The 14,555-nt window shown below is 51.1% G+C and overlaps 1 protein-coding gene across 1 annotated transcript in view; it reads left to right on the forward strand.

Moving 5' to 3' along the window:
- RAB11FIP4 (RAB11 family interacting protein 4) overlaps positions 1–14,555 on the forward strand; it is a 101,788-nt gene that overhangs the window by 27,299 nt on the left and 59,934 nt on the right. The window contains exons 2-3 of the mRNA XM_086360202.1: positions 1,084–1,171; positions 1,487–1,575. Coding sequence (XP_086216328.1) covers positions 1,084–1,171; positions 1,487–1,575 — 177 coding nt within the window. The remainder of the gene's footprint in view (positions 1–1,083; positions 1,172–1,486; positions 1,576–14,555) is intronic.

Consider the following 14,555-nt stretch of genomic DNA (forward strand, 5'->3'; position numbering starts at 1 on the left):
GTCATCAAGGACCCTGGCACCTCTGCTCCAGGTTGGCTTTCCCTGGAGGCAGGGGGATGGACAGCCCAGTGTCTCCCAGCTGGGGGGAGTCAGGGACTCCACCCACCGACTACAGAATCCACAGCCTGCCTCCCCTTACGTGGATCTGAGGTTGAGATCAACCTCCGAATCAGCCATTCAACACTCCGGGGTAACCTTGACCCTCATCAGAGATAATTAAGGCATAGCTCCTGACCTTAGAGAGGATTGTAGGTGTCAACACCGGGAGCCCCAGCCCATCCCTGCATTCATAGCCCCCCTACATTACCATTGACGAGAGGGCAGGAGGAAAGGAGGCGGGGCACCAGCTGGGAGGGCGGGTGGGGTCCTCGCAGCCCTGCAGGTGGCACCTGGGCATCGCTATTCTCAGAACCCACGTCACTGCCTGGCAGTGTCAGAGGCTGCATGAGTGATGGGGTGGGGTGGGGGGAACAGCTGCAGTGGTGAGGCGCCACCAGCCAGGATGGGAGCTGGTAGGAAGCCACCTTCCTCCTTCCCTTGGATTCTTCTGGCCTTTCCTGAGGGCCTGCTGGGTGCCAGGTTCAGTGGTGGGGAGGTTACAGAAACAGGATGTAACCTCTGCCCACCCTTCACCCCCAGACTCACACTGGGTGGAGAAGCCTGGTCAGCAAGCTTGGAGACAGAGGAGGGGTGCTTTTCTGTGTGGGGCCTTCCCTTGCCACTCATCTTCCAGAGCCCAATGGGCACGTCCCCGTAATTGCAGGGGGCTCCAGAACTTTCATTTTCCACATGCCAGTCTTTGCAGAAATAACTTGGAGACGGAAGCTCCACCCAAACAAACCCGGGTTCTGAGCACTGCGGGAAGGGATTTGCTTTTCCTCACTCATGTTGTCCGTCCACCTCAGAATAAAGTGGGTCCCCCATAGTCTGGGGCGGGCACTGACCCCGCTGAGGGGGCGAGGGCTAGGAAAGGACCACCAGTGTCCCCTTGGCTCAGGTGACAAGCCCTCTCCCCTGGCCAGCCTCACCCCAGCTCTGGGGCGTCCTGGGGGCCTCATGCCTGTCCCTCCTTCCTTCCCACAGGTGGAAAAACTCGTGAAATATCTGGATCCCAACGACCTGGGGAGAATCAACTTCAAGGACTTTTGCCGAGGGGTGTTCGCCATGAAAGGTGAGGCCTTTCACCTGTGGCTTGCCCTCCGTATTTGGGAGTCTCTCTTCTGTGTGTTCCCTGCTGAGGTTAGTCCCAGTGGAAGAATATCTGGAGGGCAAGAGCCTGTCTCTCCTCCCTCCACCCAGCCCTGGCCTGGCTTCTCTACAAACTGGATGCCCCATCTCTCTGCCTTTGAATGATCAGCTGGTCTCTTGGAGACTTGGGTTATCTGCCTCCCGGCAGCCCTACCCACCCAAGGCTTATTCATCAGGAGCAAAGCTGCTGGGCTGGGCTCAAGCCCTGACCCTCCTCTGTCTGTCTGTCCATCCACAGGGTGTGAGGAGCTGCTGAAGGACGTGCTGTCCGTGGAGAGTGCTGGGACGCTGCCCTGCGCACCAGAGATCCCAGACTGTGTGGAGCAGGTAAGAGGGCTGCGGGGAAGGGAGGGGAAGCCTCCAGCTGCCCACCTGGCCCCGCTTGGTGTTCTTGCCTTTGCTTCACGTTTTTGGTGTCAGGAAGACACCAGAGCCCCCTCTGAGGGCCCTTTGGCGTCAAAATCAAGAAACAGATTTTGAAATTGGAACAATGCAAGCCACAGCAGAGGATAGGGGAGCTGGGGGCCCTCACGGGGGACCTTCACCCCGCTCTGTGCTCCAAGGAGAAGCTGAGTCCCAGAGGGCAAGTGTCAGCTGGTGGTCAACAGCAGGTGGGGATGACAGTGTCTCTCTTTTCTCTGACACCAGCTGGATGTCCAGCAACTCAGTTCAACTCTGACACTAACTGCCCAGAGTTAGTGCAGGCCCCAGGGCCAGCGCCTCTGTTCCACCAAACCACCCCAGTTGGGGGCAGCCGCAAAGGGGGTGCCTAGGCACCCTGCACGTCTGCTGGGCTGGCTGCAACCGCAGGGGTTCCCACAACCCCCTTCAGTAGAACAACTTACAGAACTCAGGAAGACACTGTATTTATAATGATTGCTCTATTATAAGGACACAATTCACAAAAGATGCATGGGGCAAGGTCTGGGGGCGGAGCGGGGCCTCCCCAGGGCAGTGTCTCACCAACCCGGAAGCCCCGAGTCTCACTGCTCCAGGGTTTTTATGTCCCCATCTCCAGTCCTCTCACCTCCTGTAGCTGGGGCTGTGTGGAGCTGAAGATCCCAACTTCCGAATAATCACCTGCTTTTGTCTTTCTGGTGACCAGCCCCATCCTGAGGCTCACTGGGGGCCCTGCCTCATTAGCATGAACTCAGGATGGGTTGAAAGGGGCTCCTAATAAATGATAAAAGTCACTCAGAAAGTTCCAAGGGTTTTAGGAGCTCTGTTCTAAGAAGCAGGACAAGCACCACAGGTCCTCAAGGCGCTGTCTTACTGTCATCACCTAATGGTGTGTTCACTGGTGAACTTCGATCATTTCCCCAAATACTTGCAGCTGCATCTTACAGCTAACACAGGTCACCATGCCTGAACTGACAGTCTGGAGGGTCCCTCTGGCTAAGACTCCCAGAACTGGAAGACGATTATCTTGATTTCCAAGATACCAAGCTGGAATACCAGATACCAGGCTGGCTCCAGAACCTCTGCTCCATCCTCTGGTTGGTGCTTCATCTGGCCTCGCAATACAGGAGTATTTTCTGTAACTGAAGGAGGCTCAGGACCCCAGAGGTCGGTCACTTTGGCCAGTGGTGCACCTCTTGGGATCCATCTGAATGGGGAGGTCAGGCTTAGAAATGGGAGAGGGGGACTGTGGACAAAGAATGCTGCCTGCCCTATCAGTAGCAAAGGATGTTGTGGCCATCACACCATCAGCCACTGCAGCCTTTTCCCCCCCTCCAAGCAATGCGCCCTGAGGGGATTCAGAATGGAGAAAGCAGGTTCCTGGCCACAGATAGCTAAAGAGAACGTAAAAGTGAAGTTGCTCAGTTGTGTCCGACTCTGCGACCCCATGGACTGTAGCCCACCAGGCTCCTCTGTCCATGGGATTTTCCATGCCCTTCTCCAAGGGATCTTCCCAACCCAGGAATCAAACTGGGTCTCCTGCATTGCAGGCAGATTCTCTACCGTCTAAGCCACCAGGGAAGCCCCTAAATAGCTAAGGTGCATGTCAAAAAAATGATTTCAACGAGTCCAGACTCTTGCATCTTCCCATACATAGACAAGTGCTAAATTAATCAACTCGAGATATATGTTTTTCTTCAATTGATAGTAATCTTTTGACATTCTGACTCCATGGATTTTGGTTTGCTTGTTTTGCAAAACTCCTGTGTATCCTGGCTCCTCATTACCTCTTAGGAACAGTCTGGCAGAGCTTCTGAGAGGCTATCTCTCAGGCTTAAGTCCTCAGTAAATCGCCAAATAAAACCTAATTCTCAGCTTTTAGGTTGTGCATATTTTTTTCCATTGACAGGGCCATAATGCCCAGAAGCTGCCCAACAAAGTGGTGTTAGAGAGGGCCAAGGCTCAAAGGTGGCGGAGACCAGGTGTAGGCCAGGACCTCCAAGGTAGGGCTCAGGTGGTTGGACCCCAGGGTGGTGTGCCCAAAACAGGGGCCCGCAAGGAGGAGTGAAGCGAGTTGACTTGAGGAGCCACAGAGGCCAACAGTGAGGGCTCCAGGCCTGCCTTGGGAGGGCCAGTGGATATGGGGTGAGGATGTGTTTGGGCAGAGGACCCTAAAAGCAGGACAAACATGTAGTGTCCTGGAGCTCTGGGGAGTGAGCCCCTCGTCGATTGAACAGGAAGCAAGGCGAGGAGGTGGGCCATGAGGCCGTTCAAAACTGGGTCCACACTCCCATTTTTGCCACTGACTAGCCTGCAGGCCCAGGCATGTTACCATCCACCCTTCTGAGCCTCATTTCCCGCAGTTGTAAAGCAGGGCTCGCCATACCTGTCTGGTGATTCAGTGAGACAACTGGCTGCTAATACGAGAGAATCCCCTTCCTCCAGGCGTGCAGTGTCTCGGAGATTGGTATGAGAAACAGGCTGAAGTCCGCATCTTTCTTTCACCCTTGAATAGTGTTTCAAAATCACGTCAAAATAAAGACCTGCGTGTGAGGAGCTGGAGGCCAGAGCGGAGCCCCGGCCGGGTTTCCCCGCCAGCCAGCCGCCCCGGGGCCGGTCCTGTTCCTGCAGCCGTGGGCTGCTTTCATGGCCTCCACACTAGGCCATCCACACTTTCAGGTGGAGAAGAGGGGAGAGGGGGCCTGGAGCAGTTGGCCTCCGAGGGGGTGTGCCTCTTTTTCAAGCAGCATTGTTATTTTATGGAATCTGGGGGTTACAGAAAAGCAGAGAGACCAGGTCAATCGAATTTCAGCAACCCTAACACTCCCACAGCGCCTCTCTCAGGACTTTAGGTATAAGCCCGTCCCATGAACTCTTTTCTGCCCCTCATGTAGGTCTGGCCCTTACAGGGGGCTCTGGTGGCCGGAGCCCAGCAAGGTGGCCGTTGATCACTACATGCGCTGGGCAGCCTGGTGGGCAGCGTCCATGATTGAGGCTCTGTTCCTCACCAGAGAGTCCTGGGTACTGGGAGAGGAGGGGGACAGTGCAAAGCCAGCCTGCTGGGCTGGTGGGCTCCCACAGGGAGGGGTTGAGAAGGCCTGGGGAACTCTGTGGACAGAGGAGCCTGGCTGCAGTCCTGGAGGCTCCGTGATGTCACTGAAGCCCTTCCTGCAGGAGCACAGGCTCCTGCACCATCTGGGCAGCTGTGGGGTCCATTCGGCTAAAGGCCAGGAAGGGTGAGACCACAGCTCCTCAGGTTGGGAGGGGCCGAGGGGGCCGACTCGGGGTGGTCCTCGTCCTGCAGTCCTGTTCCCTCAGCGGCCTGCCGTGTCCCTCGTGTCCCCTAGGGGTCAGCTCGAGACCAACGAAGCCAGAGCGCGCCTGGATGGTTACTTGGGCTTCCCAGGAGCCACTCGAGGAGGAGGGGTTTGGGACCGAGTGTGGATGACGATGATGACACAGGGTGTTGGGACCACAGGAGCCTGCCCTCCTAGCCTTGCCCCTGACCCCCACTCTCAGGGTGGGGCGGAGACCTCGTGAAGTAGTAAAGCAGTGAAACGCTTTGTGTGCTGGTTGGTAAACTGATGCAAACCCTGCATCCTTAGGGCACCCAGCCCCGCTCAGCCCTCTTCCGGGCCCCTCAAACTTCCCCCGCCATTGACTATCACCGCAGAGGCTCTGGGCCTGCTGTCCAGACAGTGCGAGTCCATCTGGGTTGGTGCCTTCTGCATCCCACCAGCCCTTTTTTCTCTCTGCTGGTGGAAAACTCACTCTCGCTTCCATCTGTGTCACTGTTTATGGTGAAGGATAATATCTGGTATTTCCTTAATGTTGCCGGTTGTTCACACTGCTACTGTGGAATAGTCCCTCTTTCTCCACGTATTTGAAACTTCACCCCTTTATTGTGAGCTAAATTTCTGTATAACGTGGGTCTCTTTCTGGACTCTGGCCTATTTGTGTTGATCTATTTGTCTCCCTATTTCTAAGCCAAAACCACAGCTTCAGTTACTCTTGCTTTATAGTGTAATATCTGATAGAGAAAGCCTTCCTCATCATTCTTTTTTTTTAATATATATTTATTTATTTGGCTGTACCAGGTCTCAGTTGGAGGATTTGGGATCTTCAGTCTCTGTTGTGGCATGTGGGATCGAGTTCCCTGACCGGGGATCGGACCTGGGTCCCCTACATTGGGAGTGTGGAGTCTTAGCCACTGGACCACCAGGGAAGTCCCGATCATTTAAAAACAAATATTTATTTATTTTTGGCTGTGCTGAGTCTTCGTTGCTGCGTGCGGCTTTTTCTAGTTCCTGCAAGTGGAGGGCTACTCTCCAGCTGCAGTGCGAGGGCTTCTCACTGTGGCGGCTTCTCTTGTTGCAGAGCACGGGCTTTAGGCGCGCGGGCTTCGGTCGTTGTGGCATGTGGGCGCAGTAGTTGCGGTTCTCAGACTCCAGAGCGCAGGCTAATTAGTTGTGGCCCGCAGGCTCAGGGGCCCCTCGGCATGTGGATCTTCCGGGACCAGGGATTGAACCAGTGTCTTCTGCATTGCAAGGCGGATTTTCAACCACTGACCACAATGGAAGCCCTCTATCATTCTCTGTTTAAAATGTTTTTTGTTATTCTTGTATATTTTCTCTTCAAGAATACTCTTTTTTTTTTGGGGGGGTCAAAATTCATTTTAAATCCCACTAGAGATTTTGTTTGAAATTTGTACATCAATGGAAGGGAACTGTTATTTTTTTTTTTCCAATTTTGAATTCTCTCATCCAACAACATAGTATATCTCTTTATTTTTATGTCATTCAGGAAAATGTTACAATTTTCTCAAATAGGTTTTGCACATTTCTTCATAGGGTGATTCTATTTTGAAGTTTCTATTTCTGTTACACGTAGAATCTTTTTGCCATGATATTTTCTAATTGGTTATGGCTAAATGTCTAGGAGACCTCTTGGTTTTGGATGTTAACTTGTCATAACAACCTTACTAAACTCTTTTACTAGTTCTAATAGTTCATTTACAAACCATTTTCTAGTCTGCTTAATCTATATAACAATGCAGTCATATTCTTTTTTTCTGCATAAATTTAAATGGTTACATATTTCATTGCAAGAAGACAATCAAATTTATTTACCAGTTACTTATTATTGGTTTTAAATATATATACATTTTTATATATGTATGTATATGAAAGTGTTAGTCCTTCAGTTGTGTCCAATTCTTTGCAACCCCATAAACTGTAGCCCTCCCGGCTCCCCTGTCCGTGGAGTTCTCCAGGTAAGAATACTAGAGTGGGCTGTCATTCCCTTCTCCAGGGGATCTTCCCTGACCCAGGGATCAAACCCTGGTCTCCTGCATTGCAGGCGGATTCTTTACCAGCTGAACTACCAGGGCCGCCCCGGGCTTCCTGTTATAATCATTATATAATCATTCTTGTAGCTAAATTGTTCCCCATTGTTTTAGGGTAGGACAAAGGTTGCCAAACTACATTTCCCATGGGCCAAGTCTAGCAGCCTGCTTTTGTAAATAAAGTTTTATTGGAACACGGCCACACCCATCATCTGCTCACTAGTTTGGCTGCTTTCCCACAACAGTGCGGAGTTGAGTGGCTGCCACAGGGCCTAAAATATTTACTATCTGCCCTTTACAGAAAAGGTTTACCAAACTTTTTTACATTATATATTTAGTTATTTGTTTATCTTTGGCGGTGCTGGGTCTTCGTTGTGACACAGGCTTTTCTCAAGTTGCGGTGAGTGGGAGCGTTCTCTAGTTGTGGTTCAAGGGCTTCTCATTCTGGTGGCTTCTCTCGTTGCAGAGCCCGGCTGTAGGACACGTGGTCTCCAATAGCTGCGGTTCCTGGGCTCTAGAGCACAGGCTCAGCAGTTGTGGCACACAGGATTAATTGCTCTGCAGCATGTGGGATCTTCCCGGACCGGGGATCGAACCCGTGTCTCCTGCATCGGCAGGCGGATTCTTTACAACCGAACCATCAGGGGAGCCCGTTCACCAATCTTTAAAATAAATTCTGATAGGTGGAAACTGTTTGATCCAAATGATGCAATTCTTAGAATTTCTCATGCATCTGTCGAATTCCTTTCCAGAAAAGTTGTGTCAATTAATCTTTCTTCAGGATTGTGTCAGATTCCTCCTACCCTTGGATACTGGCTGTTCTGCTTTCTCAGATCTTTCTCATTTGAGAGGCTAAAATTAGGATTGCTCTTTTGAATCATAATATGGTTGAACTTCTTATATTGCCTTTATCGGTCACCAGGAGTTCTTTTCTTCATTAACTGGCAGCCCACATTCTTCACCCTCGCTTCTGTGGATGTATTCATTTCCAATGCTTTAAAAGAACTAGAAATATTAGCTTTTAGACATACATCACAAGTATTTTTTCAGCTTGTCATTTATTTTTAACTTTGTTTATGACAGCAAATTTAAAAGGTTTTTATAGCCAACTCATTAATCTTTTCCGTTGTGGCTTCTGCCTTTGATGTAATACTTAGCTTTCCTGCCCAAGGCTGTGACACTCTTCTGTTTTATTTTTTTTATGTGTTTGGTTTTTATATTTAAAGCTTTGATTCACAGAGTGAACGTTGATGTCTATGGTAAGATCAGCATCCAATTTTCCTTTTTAATCTCAGCCCCTCTCCTGCCCTCTTCACCTCACAGGCGAGAAGTTCTTTACCGAGTTATACTTAAGGGGTCCCTGGAGGGCAAAACAGACTGGGGTTTGCTGGGAATCAGGTCTTCAGCCTGAGCCCAAACTGGCTCATAATTAGAGGGAGCTTTGCCCAACTCATCTTTTTTCTTTTTTTAATATTTATTTATTTGGCCGTGCCAGGTCTTATTTGCAGCATGGGGATCTAGTTCCCCGACCAGGGATCAAACCAAGGCCCCTGGCGTTGGGAGCATGGAGTCTGAGCCACTGACCACCAAGGAAGTCCCCAGGCTTCAGTCTTGCCCGCACAGTTTTTATGTATCTGCCCTGAGCTTCTCTTCTAAACTGGGGGTGTGTCAGGCTCGAAGGTCCAAGTCCGCCATTGCTTAATTCCATCCCTTCTGAAGCAAGCATTTCTAAAACCACTGGCAACAACGGTACTTTTAAATTCTAAAAATACTTTTCCTGACAAACAGCGCTGTGACTCAGCGGTGCTGGTGAAGGTGTGGGTGGCGGCACCGAGCTCACACTGGTAAGGAGAGGGGGGCGGCTGCTTCCTAGCTCGGGGAGGGGCCTTGTTTGATCCTCTCTGCTTATATACGGCCCCAGTGCGTGTGTGTGCTTTCTGTTTCAACACCTTCCTCCTTCCAAAGGAAAGAATAATTTACTTATCCCAAGCCCGAGAATTTCTTTAAGAATAAAAAGATCCTTGAGTCATATCTTTGAGAAGAAACTAAATTCTGATTAACCCAAAGGCGGCTGGGGCGAAAGAAGAGGCGATGTTGATGACCTCTACTGTTCGTTCCCTGGTCTGCCCTGGACCGTCTGTCCTCCGTCTTCTGCCCCGACCATCCCTACCCTAGAAAGGCTGGGCTAAGCCAGGCTTGTAAGTCCGCCTTCCAGGACATCAACTCCATCTTCTGCCTGCATGTACGCATGCTCCGTCACTCAGTGGTGTCTGACTCTTTGCGACTCCATGGGCTGTAGCCCTCCAGGCTCCTGTGTCCATGGAATTCTCCAGGCAAGAATACTGAAGTGGGTAGCTATTCCCTTCTCCAGGGGATCTTCCTGACCCAAGGATCAAACCTGGGTCTCCCACTTTGCAGGCAGATTCTTTACCATCTGAGCCACCAGGGAAGCCTCCACCTCCTGCCTACTCAGGTTTTAATGCTCAAGTTTACGCCTGCTTTTAGAACTTAGATTCACTGAGTTAGAGTTTGAGCAGACTTGAGAGAGTGACCACTTACATCCTGTCTTTTTAAAGCTGAGCAGAAGGAGAAAGGTTTGGTTTTACTATCCTGTAGGATATTAGCCAGGTTCATAAATAAATTGGCCATCTCTCAGCGTCCTTTCTTTAAAATATATATACTTATTATATATTAATATATATTTACATATATTAAACATTACATATAAAATATATGTTTGTATTACATATAAAATATATTAGTTATATATTATAATATATATACAAAATATATATACATTTGATTTCTTTACTTGGCTGCACTAGGTCTTAGTTGTGGCACGGGGGATCTTCCATCTTCATTGCGGCATGTGGGATCTTTAGTTGCGGCATGCAAACACTTACTTGCGGCTTGTGGGATCTAGTTCCCTGACCAGGGATCGAACCCATGACCCCTGCATTGGGAGCACAGGCTCTTAGCCGCTAGACCATCAGGAAATCCCCTCAAGCATTGTTTCTTTCATTGACTGTACATACTTTGATCTCTCCTGTTCTCCTTTGAAGCTATCTCAGCCTGCTGGTTCCCTCCCTGATGAGTTAAGTAAATTTATGACACAGGTAACTGGGAAAACACACATATACACAATCACTTAAGGACAGACGTTAGTTCACGCATACAGTCGCATCAAGATGGGTGCTAGTGCTCAGAAAGCACCGCCTAAACAAACAGTTCTTAAGCCAGGCTTCAAGCTGGAGTCATGCATTGCATGCCTGCCCAGTCGTGTCAGACTCTTTGCAACCCCGTGGACTGTAGCCTGCCAGGCTCCTCTGTCCATGAGATTCTCCAGGCAAGAATACTGGAGTGGGTTGCCATTTCCTTCTCCAGGGAATCTTCCCCACCCAAGGATCAAACCTGAGTCTCCCGCATTGGCAGGAGGGTTCTTTACCACCAGCAACACCTGGGGTCATGCAGAATGCTTTCAAAACATACTAATACTTTGGTCCCTCCTCCCAGAGATTCTAATTCATTTAGTCTGAGGCGGCATCCACTCATCTGTTTTTAAAAGCTCCCCAGGTAATTAGAATGCACACTTGATGTTGAAAACCAAGGATCTACATCAGGAAGTCTCGATGTTGCAGCATATTAGAATTCCCTGGAAGCTTTTACAATTCCAGATGCCCAGCTGTCCCTCAGACCAATGGACCCAGAACCTCTCAGGGTGAGACCCAGGCGTCAGCACTTTCTAAAGCTCTTCAGGGGATTCCATGAAGCCGTGACCCGTACAGCATCCTGGATTCTCGTCAGTTCACATCAATACTTTCCCTGAGGATGGAATGCAGGGGCTGGGGGTGGAGGTGGGGAGAAGTCTTATACCTTGAAAATGGCCAGTGCCTGGCACAGCACCAGTGTTCAGATGCCAGCTGCCCTTCTCACGTGCTCCTCCTAAAAGTATCCTCTGGGGAGAGTGGTTCGGGACCACAGGGCCCTGGCGGGAGGTATCCGTCTCCCATAGAACTGGGTTGCCTGGGTGCTCAGGCCCCGGTCAGGGAACATTCTTGGTGGCCAGTGAGCCGTGACTGCTTTCCCGCAGAGAGGCCTGCGAGGACCCATGGGGAGCAGGGCGGGCTCCATGCATCAGGGCCGAAACAGAATCTCATGTAGAGGGTTTCTCATTGCAAGAGTTCTTCATCTGCGACCCAGTTTTGAAAACCTCTGAGAGCTCAGGGCGCCCCGCAGAAGATGCGAGAACAGAGGGCCAATCACATTGACTTCACAGAGACCCGCAAACGTGCTTGTCCTCCCACTTTCTGCAAAGTTGTGAGCGAACAGTACAGTGAGAACCCATAGATCCGGCACCCTGCATTCACCAATTGTGAGCGTGTTGGCAGTTTTCCTTCTCTGCATCTGCGTGTCTCTGTGCACACACTTTTGGGGGCCTGGGGGGCTTGTCTGTTTGAGAGCTAGTTGCTGACATTATGACACTTCATTCTTAAACACTTGACCCTCCCTCAGACCCTCCTCCATAACCACAACAGTCATCAGCCGTGGGTGTCTAACGTAAACTCCATATTTATTTTTTTCTTGCAATGAAGCCTGCTGCTTCTCTTTTAATTTGTTTGGCTGTGCTGGGTCTTAGTTGTGGCACCCAGGATCTTCAGTCTCCATTGCGACATGTGGGATCTAGTTCCCTGCCCAGGGGTCGAACCCAGGTCCCCTGCATTGGGAACGTGGAGTCTAAGCCAATGGACCACCAGTAAAGTTTCTTCCCAATGTATTTATAGCTTTTCTTTTTGATCTCAGATCCAAGTGTTACATTTAGTCGTCATGTCTGTTTAGACTCGGTTAATCTGGAATAATTTACCAGACTTCTGCTCTCTATGCACCATCACCTCCGAGCCCCCAAAAGCACTCTCCCCACTGATTTTGCCTTTGGCTCCAGACTCGTATGGAAATGCTGGGCCCCCTGTGCTAATGTCTAGTGGGTGTTTCACACATGTCTGGCACTAAGCCCTCTGATCCTGCTCCATCCTCTCAGCCCTCTAAAACCTTCCCCGTCTCAGTACCTGCCACCACCACCCACCTGATCACTCAGATCAAGGACTGAGTCGTGGCCACTGTCTCTCCTTCCTTCCATAGCCACCTGTCCACAAGGCCTGCTGGGTTTTACTTCCAGGATATGTCCCGAGGTGACCGCTTTTTTCCACCTCCATATTACACCCTATCAGAGCATTACACCACCCCCCACCTTGTCACTGCATTGTCACTTGCCTTTCTCCACACCACAGCCAGAGTGTCCTTTCAAACTCTTACATCAGGTCCTACAACTCCCTCACTGAAGAGGTTCCGACCACTTGTCATCTGAGGGTCAGATCCTAAGCTCTGACTTCTCACTGTGACCTAGCAGCTTTCACTTTTGCCTGAACCTCTGACCTGCTCCCCTCCCATCCTCCCCGCGATCCTCGCTGTTCCAGCCACACTGGCCTGTTTTCTGTTCCTCAAACCCCAGAAGCCAGTTCCTTTCCTTTGCCTTGCTATTATTTCTACCTCTAACCCTCATCCTCTAGTCTTTACACAACCATGCTTGTGTCCTTCAAGTGTCAGCACAAGTGTCACCTCTCCAGAGAAGCCTTCCTTGCACACTCATCTCAAGGAACACCCTCTACACCCTGTCCCTGTCATAACACCCTGCTTGTCCTGCACCATTTGCCACGATCTTAACTGTCTGGGTCTTGTCTGTCTCCTCCACGTGGGTGGAGGGCTGTGCCTTCCACGTGGAACACAGTGCTGGCAAGGAGCAGCTGGCAGGTGCATCTCAGCAGTGCAAGGTCAACTCTGCCAGGGAGGGGCGGGCGGTTTCCTCCCACCCGGGAGCAATTGAGAGGCGCCCTCTCCAGGCCAAAGGGTGTAAAAACCACACCGGTGCAGCGAGGGGAGGTAGAGGGGTGGGCGTAGGAAAGAACTGAAAAAGGGCTGTTTGTTCTGCCACCGCACCTAGACTCTGAAACTCTAGTGTGTATAGGGCTTCCCCGGTGGCTCAGACAGTAAAGACTCTGCCTGCAATGCAGGAGACCCAGGTTCCATCCCTGAGTTGGGAAGATCCCCTGGAGAAGGAAATGGCAACCCACTCTTGCCCGGAGAATTCCATGGACAGAGGAGCCTGGTGGGCTACAGTCCATGGACTTGCAAAGAGTTGGACATGACTGAATGACCAACACTTTCACTTTCTCTCATTTTCTTTGCCTCTGCACTGGGGCTCTGAACCTCTAATATGTATGTTAATGAGTCACTGGGGGCTTGATAGTGCAGACTCTGATCCACACAGCTCTGGGGTTACCCAACTGTGCGTCTCCTACAAGCTCCCGCATGGTGGTGACGGTCCTGGTGAGGGACCACACCAACCGTGCTTTTGGTACCTTTTGGGTCCACACCTCACCCCCTTCCCTTCAGTGCCATGGGGAAATGTGGAAAGAAAGAGCCTGGACGTGCCTCCATTGCCTCTCTCCCTCCCACCCTCTGCCAGGAAGTGTTGTTTCTAGCAGTCGCCGTCCCCTCCGCCCATGCAGAGGTGCGTGGTGTCCGTCTCCACATGTCTGCTACCGTGGCAGAAAGGACATGCTCTCCCGGGAGCTGTGCTCAGCCGCCTGCTCCATCACTGCTCTCTTTTCTCTCCGAGCTGCTTTCCTTAAGCAGACTCCTGGGGGCTCTGTGTCTTGGGGGAGGTCAGGCCCGGCTCGCTGCCCTGGTGCAGGACGGCACAGCTGACCAGGCTGAGAATCGGGCGATGGAGGGATTCCCGAGCTTCGGCTCCGACTGGCTCTGGCTGGCTTCAGTTCGATCCTTGGGTGGGGAAGATCCCCTGGAGGAGGAAATGGCAACCTGCTCCAGTACTCTTGCCTAGAGAATCCCATGGACAGAGGAGCCTGGTGGGCTACAGTTCACAGGGTCGCAAAGGGACAGACACTGCTGAGCACACACGGACTTGCACTTGGAGGCAGCCTTGGGGCAGGCTTGATCGGCCCCGGAGACAGAGGGCTGAGTTAACCTTGGGAAGAGCGTGGCCTTTGGGGTCTGAGGGGCCTGGATTTGAATCCCGACCCTGTTACTTTCTAGTGGACCACCCTGAGCAAGTTACATAACGTCTCTGAGCCTCAGTTTCTTTTATTTGTTTGTTTATGGCTGCACTGGAGGGGTTACTCACTCACTGCAGAGCATGGGCTCCGGGGCCACAGTCTCAGGAGTTGTAGCATGCGGGCTCTAGGCTCCAGTGGGCTTCAGTAGTGGTGGCGCGTGGACGTATTGACCAGGGCATGTGGGATCTTCCCAGAGCAGGGATCGAACCTAGGTCCCCTGCAGGCAGATTCTTAACCACTTGACCACCAGAGAAGTCCCAAGTCTCGCTTTCTTGCATAGCTAAATTGGTGTCTTCTACACAGGGTTATTGTAAAAACAAGAAATGAGAATGCATGCAAAGCACTCAGTAAGGTGCCTAGAAAATGCTGGAATCTCTGAGCTCACAGTGCCTAGACTGGGAGACTTGAAGGTCTTTTGCCCCAGGGTTGCTGAC

Source organism: Bos grunniens, chromosome 19, assembly GCF_055505025.1.
Source record: "Bos grunniens cultivar Pamir isolate PY7600 chromosome 19, Bosgru_T2T1.0, whole genome shotgun sequence".
Taxonomy (NCBI): Eukaryota; Metazoa; Chordata; class Mammalia; order Artiodactyla; family Bovidae; genus Bos; species Bos grunniens.